The following is a 19084-nucleotide window of genomic DNA, read 5'->3' as shown; positions in this document are numbered from 1 at the left end:
CATCATCTTTAAAGCGCTCCATGGCATCGGACCCGGATATCTTCGAGACCGCCTCCTGCCGCAGATTACCCCCCATCGACCTGTACGCTCCCACAGAGTGGGTCTCCTCAGGGTGCCGTCAGCCAGACAGTGCCGGCTGGCGACCCCAAGGGGGAGGGCCTTCTCTGTGGGAGCTCCCACCCTCTGGAATGAACTGCCCTCAGAGATCAGGGTGATCCCTGATCTCCCTTCCTTCCGCCGCGTCCTTAAGACATGGTTGTTCCAGCTTGCGGGACTGGCCTAGGGGAAACTTTTAGAGGGGGTTTTAATTATAATTTTAATTTTAATTAGACCAAATTACTAATATTTCCCTTTTAATTAATTTTTAAACTTGTACTGTGTTATTTTTGTATTTTTATCCGGTTGTTAGCCGCCCTGAGTCCGTAAGGAGAAGGGCGGGATATAAATTTAAAAAATAAATAAATAAATAAATAAATAAATCTTAAACAATGCAGCAAGTAGCTAATGTTGTTTAATGAATGAATAAAAAATAGATCAATACCACTTTTACTCGACTACTTCTAAGAGATATTTTGAAATGGATGTTCACTAACTGAAAGAAATTCATTATAATACATGTTTAAAGTTAAAGCAGACTGACAAAATGAACCTCTTTTTAGTCATTGAATGGAAATCAATTACTGATTTTCTGTATTCAAATACTCATAAATGAATAAATTTAAATGTGTGTAAGGTACATAAGATTATTCTAAGAATATAAAAGCAAAAAAAGGTGGAAGGTAAAGAAAGGACATATTTATCTACAGAGGCCCTTAGTCTGTGTTCCTTTTAGATAAAAAAAATAAAAATAAAAAGATAAAAAATAAATTTACTGGTTGCAGTAGAGATTAGGAGAGAATGAATAACAGAGACTTTGGAATCAGAGCTCAAGTTGCAATTTGTTTTTGGCTTAGTGTGAAGTATGAACCAGTGCCTTATACTTTAACTGACACTTCCAGAGGATAACCCAGAAGTAAAAAGCTTAGTTTTTCACCTGGCAGTTATTTCAGACAGCCATCATTCCTAATTCTTGTTCTCATCAGCTGATAGCTAGTTTATTTTTCAATAATTTCCAAAAATGCTCTCTGCCTCAGTCTGATGGAAGAGCATCATGCATTAGTAGCTGTTGCTGCAGGTCTTGAAAGACTTTTGAATTGCCATGTATCAACTCTAAGAGAAGGAGGCACCATCTGACTCCAAAATGATTCTGGATGGCTCACAATACAAAACAAACAATATAAAAACTAGACAAGACTGTATAAGTAAACAAAATAACACCCACCAAGACAATGGAATATGTATATGAATACAGGTAACAGTGCGGGGGGGAGGGGAGCATAGCCATCCTAGCCCAAGGCCAGGGAGAACAGCCAGGTTTGCAAGGCCTTCTGGAATGACAAGAGACAAACAAGATTATTTGAGTACACCACCCAGAGCCATTTTGCTTGATTGGGTGGCTTTTTAAATCTGAGAAGGAGAAAGAAGAGAAACTTGATTGTGCACCAAACAAATTAGCAAAGTCAGAGACTTGTGGGTAAATTGGGGACAGGATGGTATGCAATGTCCCATGGTCTTTAAACACTAATTTCCATACCTTGTTGGAACACGGTGACTAAAATCCTACTGAACAAACAGAAGCTATAATAATAATAATGATGATGATAAAGTTGGAAGGGACCTTGGAGGTCATCTAGTCCAACCCCCTGCTCAGGCAGGAAACCCTATACCATTTCGGACAAATGGGTGTCCAGTTTCTTCTTAAAAACTTCCAGTGTTGGAGCATTCACCACTTCTGGAGGCAGGTTGTTCCACTGGTTAATTGTTCTAACTGTCAGGAAGTTTCTCCTTAGTTCTAGGTTACTTCTCTCCTTGATTAGTTTCCATCCGTTGCTTCTTGTCCTGCCCTCAGGTGCCTTGGAGAATAACTTGACTCCCTCTTCTTTGTGGCAGCCCCTGAAATATTGGAACACTGCTATCATGTCCCCCCTCATCCTTCTCTTCGTTAAACTAGACATACCCAATTCCAGCAACCGTTCCTTATAGTATGTTTTAGTCTCCAGTCCCCTAATCATCTTTGTTGCTCTTCTCTGTACTCTTTCTAGAGTCTCAACGTCTTTTTTACATCGTGGTGACCAAAACTGGATGCAGTATTCCAAGTGTGGCCTTACCAAGGCATTGTAAAGTGGTAATATAATTTGCTTCTCAACAGGACAAAAATTCTGAGTACAGGGTAAATGCATATTGCATGAAAATGTAGAATTAATGCATACAGGGATGGTGTGCATACATACATTACCTATAGAATACAGCTGGCAATTAGCCATACACTTAAAAATAAAGAACCCAACCATACTGATGCAGGTAAATCTTCTACCAGATAGTAAACGTAGAATATAAAAATTGTTTAATGCATTAAACAGTGCGTGTACAAGGATTAAGTGTCTAATTCAAGAGAAGGCTTCTAAAAATATCAACATTTATAAACTCTACAGATGGAAAATTCAGGGTTTGGTTACTATTTGAACAAGCAGCAAAAAGCATTTTGATGATTTTCTGTGTGTACATATGGGGTTTTGCTACCAATTGAAATGACACGGAGAAATAAATCCAAGATGAAAATGCTTCCTTGTGCAACTGGCTATACGAAATGGGGAACCTGGAATTTTTATTCATGTTTCTTGAACAAAAGTTATCAGAATTAAGCTACAGAAGAAAAGGCAAACTAAAATGATACATCTTTACGAGCTAAATTGAAATTTCACTTCAAAGAATTGTTTTTCATACTTTCCAAATGAAAGTTCTGCAGAAAGTAATCCCCTTTTCCCCTTTTTAGGCCTTCCTGGCATTTTTTCCGCTTTCTGTTAAGCATTCAAGGCAGACTTTGATCAGCTTTTAATCGGGTTGTAAGAAGCCTATTCTACATATCACTCTTATTACTTTAAGATGTTACTTAAGCTTGCGGCAGTTTTTGTTGTTGTTTTAATTGGATAAGCTTTTTTCCCCCCTTTGTATCTTGTCAAAACCCATAGAGGCAGACTTTCTCCATCTGTTCAGCTCTGTTCTGAGATAAGTAAGATAACATGATGATGTGCTTCGTTTTGCAAACTGAAATTTTCTCATGAGTTCCGGCCCCCTTTTTTCCTTTCCATTCTTTTTCCATTCTTATAGATTTTAGAATGTTTTCACCTGTACACATTAACACACAATTCTTTCATTTTACGTAACATTGCTTCTTGGTTCAGGAGAGTGCATGCCAAGAAATCAAATAGTTTCTAAATATATCAGTACAGCTGTATTTTAACAATCTTTATCAAGTCCACAGACGGTCATTACAATATATAATTATCGAGAATAGAGCCAGTAATATTTAATTTCGTGAAATGTGGTTCACATCTGGAATTATTGCTTTATCAAACACTCAGTTTACAGTTTACAAGCAATTCCCACTTTTTAAAACTACTCCATTTCTTTCTCATCATCTGTTCCCCTGCTGCAATCCTTTCAGTAGGAGTCTTATAAAACAGAGTTCTGTATGTTTCATGTGAGCCTTCCATAAGACAATGATTAGTAAAATGGTTTCCCAGGCATTTTTGATATTATTTTGCTTTTTACCCCAGGTACAGGTAGGTACTCCTCGACTTTCAGCCATTTGTTCAAAGTGACTTATGTTTGTTTTTCACACATAAAGAGCGTTGCAGCATCCCCGTGATCAGGTGATCAAAATTCAGGCCCTTAGCAACAACTGGTCTGTTTTTAGGATGGCTGCCGTGTACCGTGGTCACATGATCACCTTTTGAGAGCTTCTGACAAGCAAAGTCAATGAGGGAAGACAGATTCGCTTAACAACTGGGTTACTAACTGAGGAACTGCAGTAATTCACTTAACATCTGTGGCAGGAAAGATTGTAAAATGGGGCAAAACTCACAACAACTGTCATGCTTAGCAACAGAAATCTTGGGCTCAATTGCAATCGTAAGTCGAGGACTACCTGTATGTATCTTCTCATGGATAGAACAGTTGATCTAGGAAGAGAAAACTCTCAAATGTGCCCCATGGGAAATGGTTCCAGAAGAGAGCAAGTAGAGAATGAAGGCTTTGCAGAAAGGGCATTTTAAGGAAGATCAAGGGAAACTATGGTTTCAGGGGGAATCTTCATAGAAAACTAGGAGGCCATAAAATAATTGCCTCAGTTAATTTACGCCATAAATTCTGCTCCTTCTGCCTTGCTTCTTTTTCAGCTGTTTTGTTTGCTTAAAGCACAATAATATCTTGTCAAGTAATATTGTAATACTCTGACAGTGTTGTAACCTGGTTTTTTTCTGCAAGCTCTGGGAAGGGATCTAATGTAAGTTAAATGACTTGCATTTGGATATTTTTACTCTTAGTGGTCTTAGATTCTTTCTTAATAACTTTTTCGTTACTAGTTCTCACTGTGGCTTTTTATTTTACTATTCTATTTTTGAACTTTAGCCCTTTTATTACCAGAAGGGTATATAAAATGCTCTGCATATAAGTCCCAATAAGAGAACAAAACATCAGGGATATTCCTGTATATAACTATTTTGGGGGGGCAGAAGGATTTGCTTCTAGCCTCTCTTGACTCCTGGTGACTGCTACGATGAATCGCAGCAGTTTTCTTGACAAGTTTTATTTTCCCAGAAGTGGTTTACCATTGCCTCTTTCCTAGGGCTGAGAGAGTGACTGGCCTAAAGTCACCTGGCTGGCTTCATGCCTAAAGTGGGACTAGAGCAGTCTCCTAAAGTCTAGCCTGGTGCCTTGACCACCACCCCAAATTGGCTCTTACATGTCATTTACAACAGGAAATATTTTGCACACTGAGGAGAGAGGAAATTAGGCTCATATACCCAAACATACAACATCCAGCAGTGCAGGGACAAGGTGAAGGTGTTTCTGGATTTTGTGCTGTATTAAAAATCAAAAATACAAAATTTTCAACAGTAGCTACAAAATCTTTATGTGTACGTTTTTTTTGCACGTGTATGTTCTATACATTGAAGACTAAATCTGTGCGCTTTCTCCACCACATTCCATGTCCAAAACTATCTTAGTTATGAATTAAACAGTAAGACAGGAAAAAGAAAATGTTCCCTTTCATAGTCCATAATAAGAAACAATAGCACTGAAGGCTGAATAATATAATATAAAGCCTTGTAAACACTTTTTTTTTATTTTGTTTTTTTTGTCACTTTTCACTGTTCTCCTAAATCCAGGATCATATTGTCAATCATACTAATATGATAACTGCCTTCATAATTCCATAGTTGTTTAGTTTAGTTTTAGTTTAGTTTTATTAAATTTATACCCCGCCCTTCTCCTGGAGAATTGTTGATTTTAGTGATGGTTATATAACTGTGTGTATATATATAGTGTGTGTGTGTATGTGTTGGTGTAGGTATGCATATTAGAAAATAGCAAACAGGAACAAGTGTTTAATTGAGGCCAGAACCAGTTAGAGATTACAACTATGTATTGGATAAAGGACCTGCCAAAATTCAGAACCCAAAGCTAAGTTGGAACAATTAAACATTAGTCATATGCATGGACAAAGTGTTGTATAGCAATATAGGTTCATGGTATATTTGATAATATTGTTTGATATTTTGTTGTAAAACTTCAATTTATTTGGAGATGTTATTATCTGAATGATATTAATGTTTACATTTATCAGGTTGCAAATTTAGATTTCCAGTGCTAATACATCAGGCTTATTAGGGTATCTGCTAAATCAGACAGGTGTTTCAGAAGTTTCTGTTACGTTGGTCTTCTTTTTTTTAGCCTGTGGTGTAGAACTAACATTATACCCCATTCTTTAGCAAATACTTCTAGTTATCAAATGCTTTTATAATATACAACTTCAGTTGTTGCCTGTCTCAGCTTCAGTTTGATCAGAAATCATCCTCTTTTAAGACACTTGAAGAATCAGGGTGATAGTTTTTCCTCACTCACCTTGACTGTATGCTTGATTTTTATTTTTGTTGGGTGAACCTAGACATTGCTATTTATAAATCGGGGTTTATGTCTTGTAGTTAACTGTGCTTTCCCTAATAAATATTAAACAAACCTTGGTTCACCACAAAGTGCAAAGCAAGCAATAGCTGCTATAGGTTACTACACCACACCATCGTCTGGTAAACAATCTTCTGCATTTGACCCTGGTCAAATATCATTAGAATGTTGTACTTAGTTAATAGCTAAACTAAAATCTATCCTTTTGGCAATGTCAAGTACTTAGTTGTTATTTGTAACAGATTGTTTAAAGGGCCCCACAGCAATGTCAGATTTATTTCTGTTTTGTGCTTGTTGTAATACCTGTCCCAGGTACCTCAAGATGAATGGGGAGGTTACCCTGCTGGTAAAGATGAGGAGATTCCCTGCAGAAGGATGAGAAGTGGAAGTTATATTAAAGCCATGGGAGATGAGGAAAGTGGAGATTCTGACACTAGTCCCAAAACATCACCAAAGGTAGCAGTCCATCCGGAATCATTGTTAAAATCTATTGGACAAAGAGCCCTTGGTGACCTCCAGAAGTAAGCCTCGCAAAGCTTTTTCCTATTTTATTTTTGTGGGTTTCATTTCTTTCTACTATTTCTTCATCTTCTACTTCAGCTGATAATGTTCTAAAAATAATATTGGTTGGATATACACTTTCTCAGATTAAGCTGATGCTTTTTATTTCTGGCGGGAAAATGATTTCTTACTCTATAACAACTGGCCATTGTGTTTCTAAGGCACAGGATGAATGTCTAGCCAGTATTCAAAGTATAAAATGTTGGTCAGTTATTGTGGAGTACTTTAAAAAATGCAAAGTAATGAAGGCATAGTCATTTGACCATGTTAACATGCCATCCACCATTCCTTGAGTTGGCAGAAAAGTGTGCCAGCGTTACTGCCAAACCCTATTCTATCTCAGTAATGAGGCCAAGGAGTAGTGCTGTCCATACTGTTTTAATGCAGAACAAGTTACAGAAAGTGAGTAATGGCTTCCCTATCTTGTTCCTCTCCACTAATCATTCTTCTTAATGGGGTATAAAGTGTGGATGGGTGCTTAGTGTTTAGTCACCTTTCAGTTGCCTAATTATTGGTTGCAACCATAGAGACACTCCTTGCTTGGGTCCCATCAGTTGGGAATTTTCTGAAAAAAATGCCTACTATTTTTCAGGTGTCCAAAAATAAATTGGCTGACAGCACATAAGGCCGGAAGAGGGGTCAAGTGTGAAATAGTAGAGAGCTATCAGTAATGAGCTAAGAGTCCTGAGAGACAGAATCTTTCACATCAAGATTCTATGCACCAGTGTATCTAATCATAGATATGGGGTTCACAAGGAATCTTTTGTTGCTTTGAAACCCCATGTCACCATCAGCTTCTTGCTTATCTAACAGAGAATAGTCATTTGACAAGGAGAGTTTTAATCCTCTTCCAAGGCCCTGACCAAACATCCCATCTTCATTTTAGTGTAGAGTCAGAATATTTATTCTGTAAAACTTTTGAAAGTTAGATGAAGCAACAAACCAAATTAAGTTAGTCAACCGTTGCAGAGAATGCAAGTGAAGGAAATCCTCCCTTTGCTATCAGGGTTTCCTTGACTAGGAGAAGGGAAAATACACAATCTTAACAGGCTTCTTAAGCCTTCATTGTTTTTCTACTTCAGTTGAAAGGCGAAATACACATGGTATATTATTACAAGGCTAAAGGGAGAGATGGCTCTACAGTTACAATTTATTTTTCTCTCCAAGTTAATCGAACCTCTTAAATGGAAGACAAATGTGGTCTGACCTGTAGTGTGCAGACCGATACAACTTTGTGTCTTTTAAGAAGTAATAATCAAAAAGTGTATTTACAAGTCCAGCCCTCCCACAGATAAGCTTGCCAAATACTTGGAGATTCTTTTAGCTTTACCTTGGAAAAGTTCTTTCATTTCTTAGCTGCTCATTGGGGTATACCGTCAAAGGGTTTCTGATCTCTGCCTTTCAAAGTAGTCCAGGAAGTCCCAATCATGCACTCTATTTCTGTATCATTTGTGACATTTAAAAACCATAGACTTTACTGAAGAAAGAGGCTTTTCATTGTTCAAGGACCTTTTATAAGAAGCTAGGATGAACGGAAGGTATTCATGCATCCACTGAAATCAGTTTCTGAGGCATTTTTTAAATGAATATTAGACAAACTAGCCAATGCTGGTAGTCTGTTAACGAGGAAAAATCTGTCTGTTTCGAGAAGATAAATTGTGTTGTTCCTTAAAATGGATTGAACATCCAATACAGGGTCATCAACAAAAACAATAATTACCAATTTGAAAATTGTCAGTCAATTTACCACAAATAAGTCAGATATTCATGTAACAATAGCATAAAGGAAGTTCAGTTAACTGCAGTGAAGAAGTGGATTGCAGGTTTGCAGTTTTAAGCTTTACAAAAGTCAAAATATTAATAGGAAAAAGTGTCTGAATTCAAGTAATATCCCATGTGAGGCATTTTGAGAATTACATTACCTAGCACAACAAGCAAGTTATCTAGTCTAAGTTATCTAGTAGTCTAAGAAATCAGATTACTGCTACATTAAAATGTTATGTTGTCTCAAAAGTACCAGGCTTTGCTACATTGCTTCTGAAACTGTATTCTGGAATCAAGTTTTTGCTTGATCAAGTCTTTTACATGTGTGTAAAACTCCACAGAAATGTAGGACAAGCTGTAAATCTGCTGTGATCCTGAGCTGGTGGCAGACAAGTGGTTTAGGAGCTCTGTCTGTTACTTCCAGTCCTCGAATTTAGCCTTTAGCCTTATTTTCTTTTCTTTTTTAATGAAAAGGAACTTTAGGGAGTTGACCAGGTAATTGGTGAAGGAGCATTAAACACAGGAGAAAGGATGAAAGAAATGAGGCCCTCAACCATTTGTTTTCAGAAGGTGGGAATTATCGGCCACCCTTTATAAATAACATTACATTTTTCGATGATGAAGAAATCTGAATTCAATTATCAAGCATCACTTGCCCACCTGTTGCCTGCATAATCTCTAAGGCAGCTGGCTGGGAAAGTCAAGAATAGCACATTTATATGCATCCCTCAGTATAAATTGATCATCTGCTCAGTTGCCATCAGCCATGTTCTCCAGAATGGAAGTTAATGAAGTCTCCTACTGCCTTGATCCTAGGTTAGTCTTCTTTTCCAGCGTTTCAGTTCCTCCACTTCATCTGTGCAGTACTTTCACAAAGTCTTTCCAGTGCCACAAATGCTTTTTATTGGCCAAAACAGTTGTGACAAAAGTAATCCTTGTAATAAGTGCATTAAAAAAGGTCTTTCAGGAAAGAGTATCACGGAGAAGACCTGTTACAAGACAAAAAGGCAGCCCCTTCATGAACTATGTTGTGGCAAACTTACAGTAGATTACTTTTATGTTCCAAATTATTATTTTTTTCCAAAGGCCTTGGGGAATAAAATTGGTACAGAATATATTAATCAATATCTCCTTCTCTACAAAACAAAACAAAACAAAACACAGTTGCTTAATTTTTCAACAATATTAATTAATTAATATTAATTAATAGGTTCATCAAAGACAAAATTTAAATGTACTCTTTTAACCGAGTCTCAAAGTATTCAGTTGTTTGCATGCCTCCCTGTTAAAGTTTCATTGATTTTAAGAAAAATAAGTGATACATCTGTGTTTATCTAATGGTTCATTTTATTGGGCTCAAAATCTGACCGACCATATTAGCCCAAAATTAGAGGGGCATGATTTGCTAAAGTTTGGAATGCTTATAAATTATTTGCAAAGAAAAGGAAATTATAAATAAAATGATGCTCAAAGTGTATAAATATCTCCAGATAAAAAGTGTTATTATCCATCTTTTAAGTTAGCTGCTTCGTTTATGAATCTTGTAGTATAATTTCTCCAGAAAATATTCAGGTCCTTTCAAGTTCACTTTATTGTATCTGAAGTATTTTTTCTACATTGGCCTACAGCTTTATTTCTTTTTCTGATATTTTTAATGGGCACTTAGTGACCAGCCACTGTTAGAAATCATAGCCAAGATGCTGAACATTCATTTATGCTTGGCATGTTGCTTTAGTTTTGACATGCTCCAAGAAATTCACTGAAATTGCATAAAGTTAGCCAGAAGTCCCCAGTTCTTCCAACAAAAATGTTTTCGCCTCACTATCAAACTTAGGAGGCTTTAAGGGGAATTCAGGTTGCAAGACTTCAGATGATCACAAGAGGGCATTGAATAACTAGGATTTTCTATAGCTCTTTGCTGCCAGCTATTGTTAATCCCAGTATTTACAATTCAGGTCTAGGTGGCCTAGTAAAATAGCAACTTGAACAAACATCTTCATAGCTTAGATGCTCTGAATGATCATTTGTAAAATGGGGAATGTGGTAACTTTCATTCTGATGGGAAACATCTTGCTGAAACCACTTAATTTGAATCTGCTTTGCAGCGTTCTGGTTGCAATTCATAATAGCAGTTACAATGCCTCATAATTCTCAGTACTATATTTGGCTTTCAAATTTTAAAGACCAACCGCCTCTCTGAAACTGGTCAAGTCTGTTCTCTTGAGATTATATTATTGATTTTTCCATCCACAGAGGAAAAGGCTATGCAGAGAAGTATTCTCAGCCACTGCTTTGCAGCTGTGGATTTGCCTTCCAAACTATGTCTTGTTGTGCTCTTATCTTTCACTAGAAAAGGCCAGACTGATAGTAAATGAAGAAAGAACCAAACATTAATGGCATTTGCTGATCATATAGTTCTTTCTTTCTATATGACAGTCTCTTTGATCTTTCTAATATCTGTATGGGTGCATGCATGTGCCATAGAGAGAAAGAAGCAATCCTAAAGTTTTTCATTGAGATCTGAAGAATCAGGTGATGCTAAGGACTGCATGGAATTAGGTCTCCATTCTAGAACAAGGGTTAGTAAAGGCCAAAATGGACCCAACGGTGGTAGAAGCACCCAGGGCTATGACTCCTAAGCTGGGTGAGGAGTTATCTGTCCATAAGAGTGCAGTGCTAGGAACAGCTAAGATATTGCACAAAACCTTCAAACTCCCAGGCCTCCCTCTAGTAGAGGACCCGAGATTGAGGGAGATGTATACCAAGAAGGGATTTTGTTTGGGGAGGTTTTTTTTAATGATGGTTCATACATAACAGATACCTCATATATAGTTCATAAAGTACAGAACACCTGAAGAGTTAAAGATCACCTTCCTCTCAGCTCCTTACATTTCCTTTATTTTGACCAGTTTGAAAATCTAAGCTTCTTGCCTTGTTAATAAATTTTTCTAACAGAAATTTTCACCATCAGCAATCTAAGAAGAGAACTGGAAACTATAGAAATAAGAAAACAAAACAGGGTAAAATCATTATTTTAACCGAAGCTATTCTATCAAGCAAAGATAACTTTAATCTTTGACATTTAATGACTTTTTTTCCTTGCCTCATGAGAGGGTTGTAATTCCTACATACTAATTGGCTCCCTTCTTTTATCATATAATACCCAGGTATTTAAATGAAGATTATTTGAGCTGTATTTCTGACAAAACCAGAATTTTAAGCTTTGGATTGGATGACATGGCTGTGCAGAAAAGAGATGGCTTATTTTTTTTTCTTATATTCAAACGCAAAGTAGTTTTGACTGAATTTGAAAGTATTGAACGGTTCCAATATAGCTTACATGAATTAGCAAATGCTTAATGTGAACAGGTTTTCTTTGTGATGTGTACTTTTCCACCTGTCCCTTGCTTTGTGGATTGGAAACAGATCGCTTCTGCCACACAACAGTTATAAAATAGATATGGCAAGGGAAATAGCATGATCTTCTGTAATTTTTTAAGAACAGTCCTTTCTGAATTACTGTATACCCAGGTGTGACCTGTGTATTTTCACATCAGTTTTCTAAGGTACAAATAAAAGCTCCTTCAAATCATAGTCTTCCTGTGACTTAACAAATGGACCTCCTTTCTAGACTAGCAAATATAAATGTTTAAAATCAAAAGGGTAGCCAGATCTGTAAAACTTCATTTAATAGCGTCTGCCTTATGTTATACAAGCATGAAGATCTGTTCAGACCTATTCAGTAACAATAAAATTGTTAAATAGAATTAACTGTACAAGACAGAATTTTAACTGAATAGATTTAACCATATAAGACAGAATTTTGATATCCTGATTCTAAAATTCTGTAGCTTGATAGGAGAATGGGAACTCAATTCTCTCATGGCTTTAAGAAATATTATTAATTGAGATAATTGCTAAATGTCTGAGATCACTTTCCCAATGAGAACTTGTTTAAAAAAAACAAGAAAAGGAGCTAAAATATATTTCAAACACTTAAGTACTTATAAGTATGTCTGTCATGCTAGGTGATTTTCCGTTCTTAACGTGCTTCTAAAATGACATGTGTTCAATTGTATGAAAGGCATTTAAATTCCATGAGAAATTTAAGTGTTTTTTCATTTGATTGTGTTGACAAAATTGCTAATGTTTACACAATCAGGTGCATTTTAGATCAGGAGGCTGTACATTCCTTGGTCTAAATTTGAACTTTAGAGATATTAAAGAAACCTGTATGTAACTTATTTCCAGAGCTTGAAATTCAGCCTGCCTATAAAATTCTTTGGCATTGTTACTGCAATTAAGTTTATGAAGAGAAGAGGGATCTTTTAAAAATTTCCTCCCTTATTTCTCCTAGCTTGACTAACATTTATAGCCTCAAAGCCTTTTTATGGCAACCTTACCATACATACCTTGATGTAAGACACAGTGTGTCTATACCAAGGCAGGACTTATAACTAGGTTTTCATACTAAAACATCTGAATATTTCTTTTTACTCTCTCAACAATCCATGCCTATTAAGTAAACAATTGTTCCCCTGCCATACAAATAATGTTAGTTGGTCTCCAGTATTAACCATCTTATTCCTAAAAAAGACAGAAGCAAGCAAACAAACAAAATGTTAATCTTACACTAAGGCCTATGTCTATTTTAAAAAAAGATATACTCTCTCACTCTTTATATTTATATTTATATTCCAAATATAAATCAAATTAGAGTCATGAGAAAACTGATTAGATTTATTTGCACCTTATTCTGAATGCAGGGTCATCTATGATCCACTTTTGGAAAGAATGTACCATTTAAATGCTCCTTCCATAATAATGTGTCTCTTTTAAAATTATTTGATTTTCCAAGTATACGTGCTGTAAAACTAATACATCTCATCCCTATATTTGAGGTGTAAGAATTTGCTAGATTAACGTTATTAGAAGTATTGGAACTTCTAAGAAATGAATAACATGTTTCAGGGTTGCCCATAAGCTTTTCCATTCTTGCTTATTAACTTCCCTACACTGGCCTCTTACAAATATGTGAGCAAAAATGTTATTAATTAATAGAAGCCAAAGAACTAGCTATGCTTTGTCGACTGTTGACATTAAAAACACAAATTGGTGATGCATCATTTGGAAATTCTATCATAAAACGCTTGATGTTTTAGGGAGATGATATTTAAAAAGCTCAAATGTACTTGACAGCTAGGTCTGTTATCCATAAACCCTCTTTTCTGACAATGGTTGCTCAACAATGACTCTTTGAAGTTGCATTTCATGCTGTCCCTTGAAGAAGCAAAAGGCTTCTTGTCCAATTATTTCTGTCTTAATTGGCAAACTCTCTTTCATACCGGTAGCATTGCCAGTCTCTTTTCTTCATTGGTTGACAACATCACTTTTAGATTGGCTTTCCAGGTAAGTGCAGTTTCCAAAGTGGATTTGTCTTTCTGCAGAGAGACATTTACATTCTTCACTTTCAGTGACACATATATTCAGAATATATTGCCAATGTTAAGCATGGCTTTGGGTAGCAGAAAGGCAGCTGTAGCACCGATAAGCATGAGTGTAAACTGAAGCCCGTATATCTTTGATTATATTTCTGCTTATTCTTCCCCTTGACAAAGAGCCAAAGGTGTTTTCAGATTCATTTTAAATATTGTGGTGGGCTATGATGTGGTAATCTGTGATTCAAATTCTGAAAAATCACATAAACAGCCCCAGACAGAGATTGAGATTACCATACATAAAAGATAAATGGTGTGTAAATTTATCCTAATTTAAGATGCTTTTGGTGAAAAGAGAAGATAAAATGGAATGCTGTAGCTACAGTTAGCAATCCATCTTAGTGAGGAATGTCTACTACTGACTTATATTTTGCATAAACAGAATAAACTAGATAGGACACAATATATTGAAAGAGTTCGCTGGTGATCAGGATATTTATAGAGAGATTGAGAAAAAGTCATAGAATAAATGAGGCGTTAGCTTTGACCTTTAAGCCACAGATAGTGTCCGCTCTCTACAATTCTTAACATTCAATCTTAACTGTATTATCCAAACATAGCAGCCAAATGTTTCATTGTTTATCTAATGTTCATCGGTTTATCAAATGTTTATGATTGTTTTACAGATCTGAATTTGCAGAACATTATTTTAAAGAACTCATAATTTGGGGCTTTTTATAGCATTGTATTTTAAAAAATCAGATAGTATGAGTACATTTGATAATTAGAGAAAAGTAAGACAGTGTTTATATATATTTCTTAAAATTTTCCATTTGTTCTTTTTTTTACATCCTGCACTTTTGTGTGTGTGTGCTTTCAAGTCAGTGTTGACTTCTGGTGACTACCTGGATTAGCCTCTGAGATTTGATACTTTGATACTAATATAACTAATGGAACTAATTTAGAATAAAAAGAATATTCTAAACTATAAAATATATTTTTTAAAAAAAAACATAAGTCAATTAAGAATTAACTCTGTCTTTTTGAGACGAATCCTGGAGTCTAAACAGAAACACACTTTCTATCAGATGGCTCTAAATGCCTAAATAAATCATCATTCATCTTCCAATTACTACAGATGTTTTCCAGAGAGTAATCTAGTGATTCTGATCCTCTTAACGTATCTTATTCACTTAAGGCTTAATTATGTACATGTCTGGGAATGCAAATGACCTCAGAATACATCCTATTATGAACATAACAAAGTATAAAAATGAAAAAATTTGTTAAGTTTGAGGTCTTGTTGCAACAATACCAAGAAACTTCATGATGATGTTGATGATGTTGTTGTTGTTGATAATGACATAGATATAAAGTTTATATCTTACCTTTTCTCCAGCAGTTCAAGGTATCTTAATTGGGATTATTCCTTCATTTTATATTTATAACAATAATCCTATCAGGAAGGGTGACCTGAGAGTCACTCACCTAACTGACAGTCTTCCAGTGAATTTCCATGGCAGAAGGTTGGCTGTAATCAGAATATAGTATATTCCTGTCTTAATTAGTATACTGCACTGACTCCCGTGTGCCCATTCAAGTGGTATTGAGAGACAGAATGCTTTTAATATATAGCTACCAAGTCTGTTAATGATTGATAGTCTAATCCCATCATAGTTGGTGGCCATAAGAGCAGTATTTTTTTATTTAACTATGTACTAATTAAATAAATGCTCCCATTTTATATCGCTTCCATCACTCAGTTTCATTGATGACTCTAGTTATCAGAGCAGGAAAAAAATCTAATTATGTTTTATCCATATAATGTGTAATTTTATACATATCTATCATATCCACCCCACTGAAATGTATTTTCTGAATTAAAAAGTCCAAACTATAATGGAATCAAAAGGCATTACAATATTGGCAGTTTCTTTCCTATAATTCCCATCGAGCTATTGGGCTTCATCATAGCAATACATATAGACTGGTATTCTCATTATGCTTTCTGCGACAACTCTACAATTCTATTTTAGTCAGTCCATTATCATCCCTGATCCCATCAGCCTGTAGGTGAAGGTAGAATATTTTGTCCCAATATGCATTGTTCTGACTCATCTTGTTAATATCTGTTCTCTCTGTTTGAAGATATCCATTTGGAATTTATTATTGTTCCTTTTTTTATTCTAACTACCCTAAATAATTTAGCATCACCAATTTGGTCATCTCAGTGCTTACTTCTGACTCCAGATCATTTATGAAAAACATCAACAACACTAATCCCAATATTGATCTTTGCATCTCTGATTGAGAGAACTATCCATTTATTCCTACTCTCTGCTTTTTGTTCTTTAACCAGTTACCGATCCATAAGAGAGCTTCTTCTTATCACATGACTGCTAACTTTGCTCAGGAGTCTTTGGTGAGGGATTTTGTCAAAGCCTTTTGAAAGTTCAAGTAAGCTATATCTTCTGGATCACCCCTATCTACATGCTTGTTGACACTGACAAAGAACTCTTAAAGGTTAGTGAGAATAGGACTTATCTTTGCAAAAGCTCTTCTTTAGCAAGACTTGTTCTAAATGCTTACATTTCTTTTGTGCAGGTGTGCTTCCATTTTATTGTCATCCTTTGCTGAGAAAACTTTCTTTTCGGTTATAACTTCCACGACAATGCTCATTAACCGTGCTGGTTACCACTTAGGTTTGGTAGTATCTTTACAAACTGCAGCACATACTCCAACAGAGAGTTTATTATTGTATATTTGAGAAAACTCAAAGATTGTAGAAAGCAATTCTAAACTCAAATTATATTTAATTTCCTTTTTAATTTTATTTCATTACTTTCCTCTCTGAAAACAAACATTAGCTATTTTCTACTTCACAATTTTCTACTTATATATAAACGTGGCTTTTTAAAAGCAATGTCAATAGATGCAGCATACCTGCCAGAGCCTCTGGAAGCATGTTTCCCGTATTTCATCTAAAGTGCTGCACCTTTTTCACCTTTATCTCTTTGGCATGTTTCTTCCTGAAAGATGCTCCTTAGTATTCCCCAGAATTCAGTTTAGCAGTGGCAAATGTATGTGTTTGAATTCTAGTACTCTGGGCTCTTTAGGTTTAAGCAGAGCATATTCATTCATTCATTCATTCATTCATTCATTCATTCATTCATTCATTCATTCATTCATTCATTCATTAGATTTCAAAGCTACCCAACTCCAACAGATTCTGAACAGCTTAAAATTTTAAAAAAATACATAATATAAAAATATGATCACCCAAACCTAGCCATACAAATAACCAAAAGTCACCAGGCTCTTCACAAGTACTATAACCCCCAGCCTGGGAACAGAGTCAAATCTTCACAGACCTAGAAAACATTTAAAGGACGAGAACCATATATATCTCTAAGGAGAGTGCTGTTTCAGAGGGTGGCAGCAGCAACAGAGAAGGCATATTTCCTCTGTCCCACAGGATGATAATATTTAATCAAAAGAACCTAGAGTGTACTCATTCTGCCCAATTGTACTGTTGGAGATATAGTAAGAAACACCCATTGCTATCTACACCTCTGCTTTTTGCCCCTGCTGTAGCTGCCCAGATGATTCCCCAAGGATAGCCCCATGTGGATCACATTGCAATAGTCCAGTCATGAGGTGACTAAGGTGTGAGTGACCATTTGAAGAACCTCCCAGTTGAAGAAAAGGCACAACTGCATACAAGGTGGGCCTGTGCAAAAGCCTTTCTAGCCAAACTGCAATTTACTCTTCAAGAAGTAATTAAAGATTCAGGAGGACCCCTAAATTATACATTAGTCTCAAATAGGGAAGTGCAATCCCTTCCAATCTCAGGTTTGAGCCTGAATCTGTTTTTCTCTATCCTGACCCAAATATTCTTCAGATATCAGGTTAGTACATTGATAGGCTCATATGCAATCTGAAATTTTATACAATTGGGTATCATCAGCATGCTGGACCCCAAACTGACAGATCTCACCTAGTGGTTTGATATAGTTGTTAAACAAGAGAGATGAGAGAGTCTAATCCTGAAACAGCCCCCCCCCCAGTGAGGGGCTGTAGATTTTACCTCTCCCCCACCCTTAGTGACACTGACCAGAACCAATCAGGGGGAAAAGACCAAAGACTGTATCACAATACCCCCAACTTCTGATCCATGCATCATGTCCACCAGGATACCATCATTGATGGTATTGAAAAATATAGGTATCAATGAGCACAATGTTGGATACACCATTTCCATCTCAGCTCCATCAAAGGTAATTGTCAAGCACAACCAATGCCATCTCAATATTGTATTCTGGCCCAAAATCTGTTTGGAATGGATCCAGATAATCCATCTCCTCCAAGAACCTTGGCAGCTGCTATTAAACTACTTTCCCTCTGACCACAAAGGGAAATCCAGGATGAAAGGGTCTAGCAATGGCCTCTTGAAAAGGAGTCATACCACTGCCTCCTTCAAGGCCAGAGGAACCCCTTTCAAGAAGCCCAATCACAATCCAAATCACAGGTCACTTCTTGGGCTGCCTTGACAACCTAGGAGGAGCATGGATCTAACAGATAGCCAGACTCACAGTTCAGAGGACCCTATCCATGTGATCAGGATTTGCAGAATCAAACCCAGTTCAGATAACATCATAGGACTGATATCCCAGGCAACTCATTTGTATTTACTCAGACTCCAAGATTGCTTTTTGTCAAAAAGCATAATACTCCTCACTACTACTCTAAAGATGCTCCTGGAGTCTATCTCTCCTATCTACAAATGCAATAAAGGCTGAGAAATAAGCCCAACCTGTCCCAAATATCTCCCAGGTCTTAATAGATATAAATCCCTTCTTCTCATACTACCATTTGTGTCATATCTTGAGATGTCTCATCTCTTCTTTCTAGTGTGCAGAACAATTAGGATTTCAAAAAAAACCCACTGCATTTTAGCATTTAGACATTTATGAAAGCTTAAATTTGGCTTCCAGGAGTAATGGCAACATGCTTAAATGATTGCTAAGATATGCATAATCATATTCTCCAATTTAGCATCATCTGGATTTTGATGACTAAAAAATCAGTTCCTTTATACTCCTGGAGCCATATTGATTCACCTCTTATAAAAGCGAGCTCTTCACTCCGAATATTATAACTCATAGAATAACTGAGGTGGAAGAGACCTTGGAGGCCTTCTAGTCCAAGTCCCTGCTCAAGTAGGAGACCCTATACCATTTTAGACAAATGGTTGT

At 36.3% G+C, this 19084-nt stretch overlaps 1 protein-coding gene across 1 annotated transcript in view; it reads left to right on the top strand.

Annotated features, from left to right (window-relative positions):
* Nucleotides 1-19084, top strand: part of DLGAP2 (DLG associated protein 2) — a 90123-nt gene that overhangs the window by 3822 nt on the left and 67217 nt on the right. The window contains exon 2 of the mRNA XM_015820784.1: nt 6379-6587. Coding sequence (XP_015676270.1) covers nt 6379-6587 — 209 coding nt within the window. The remainder of the gene's footprint in view (nt 1-6378; nt 6588-19084) is intronic.

The sequence above is a fragment of the Protobothrops mucrosquamatus genome, unplaced genomic scaffold (assembly GCF_001527695.2).
Source record: "Protobothrops mucrosquamatus isolate PMUCROS unplaced genomic scaffold, P.Mucros_1.0 scaffold1182, whole genome shotgun sequence".
NCBI classification, from domain to species: domain Eukaryota; kingdom Metazoa; phylum Chordata; class Lepidosauria; order Squamata; family Viperidae; genus Protobothrops; species Protobothrops mucrosquamatus.
This window is presented reverse-complemented; position numbering and strand designations above follow the sequence as displayed.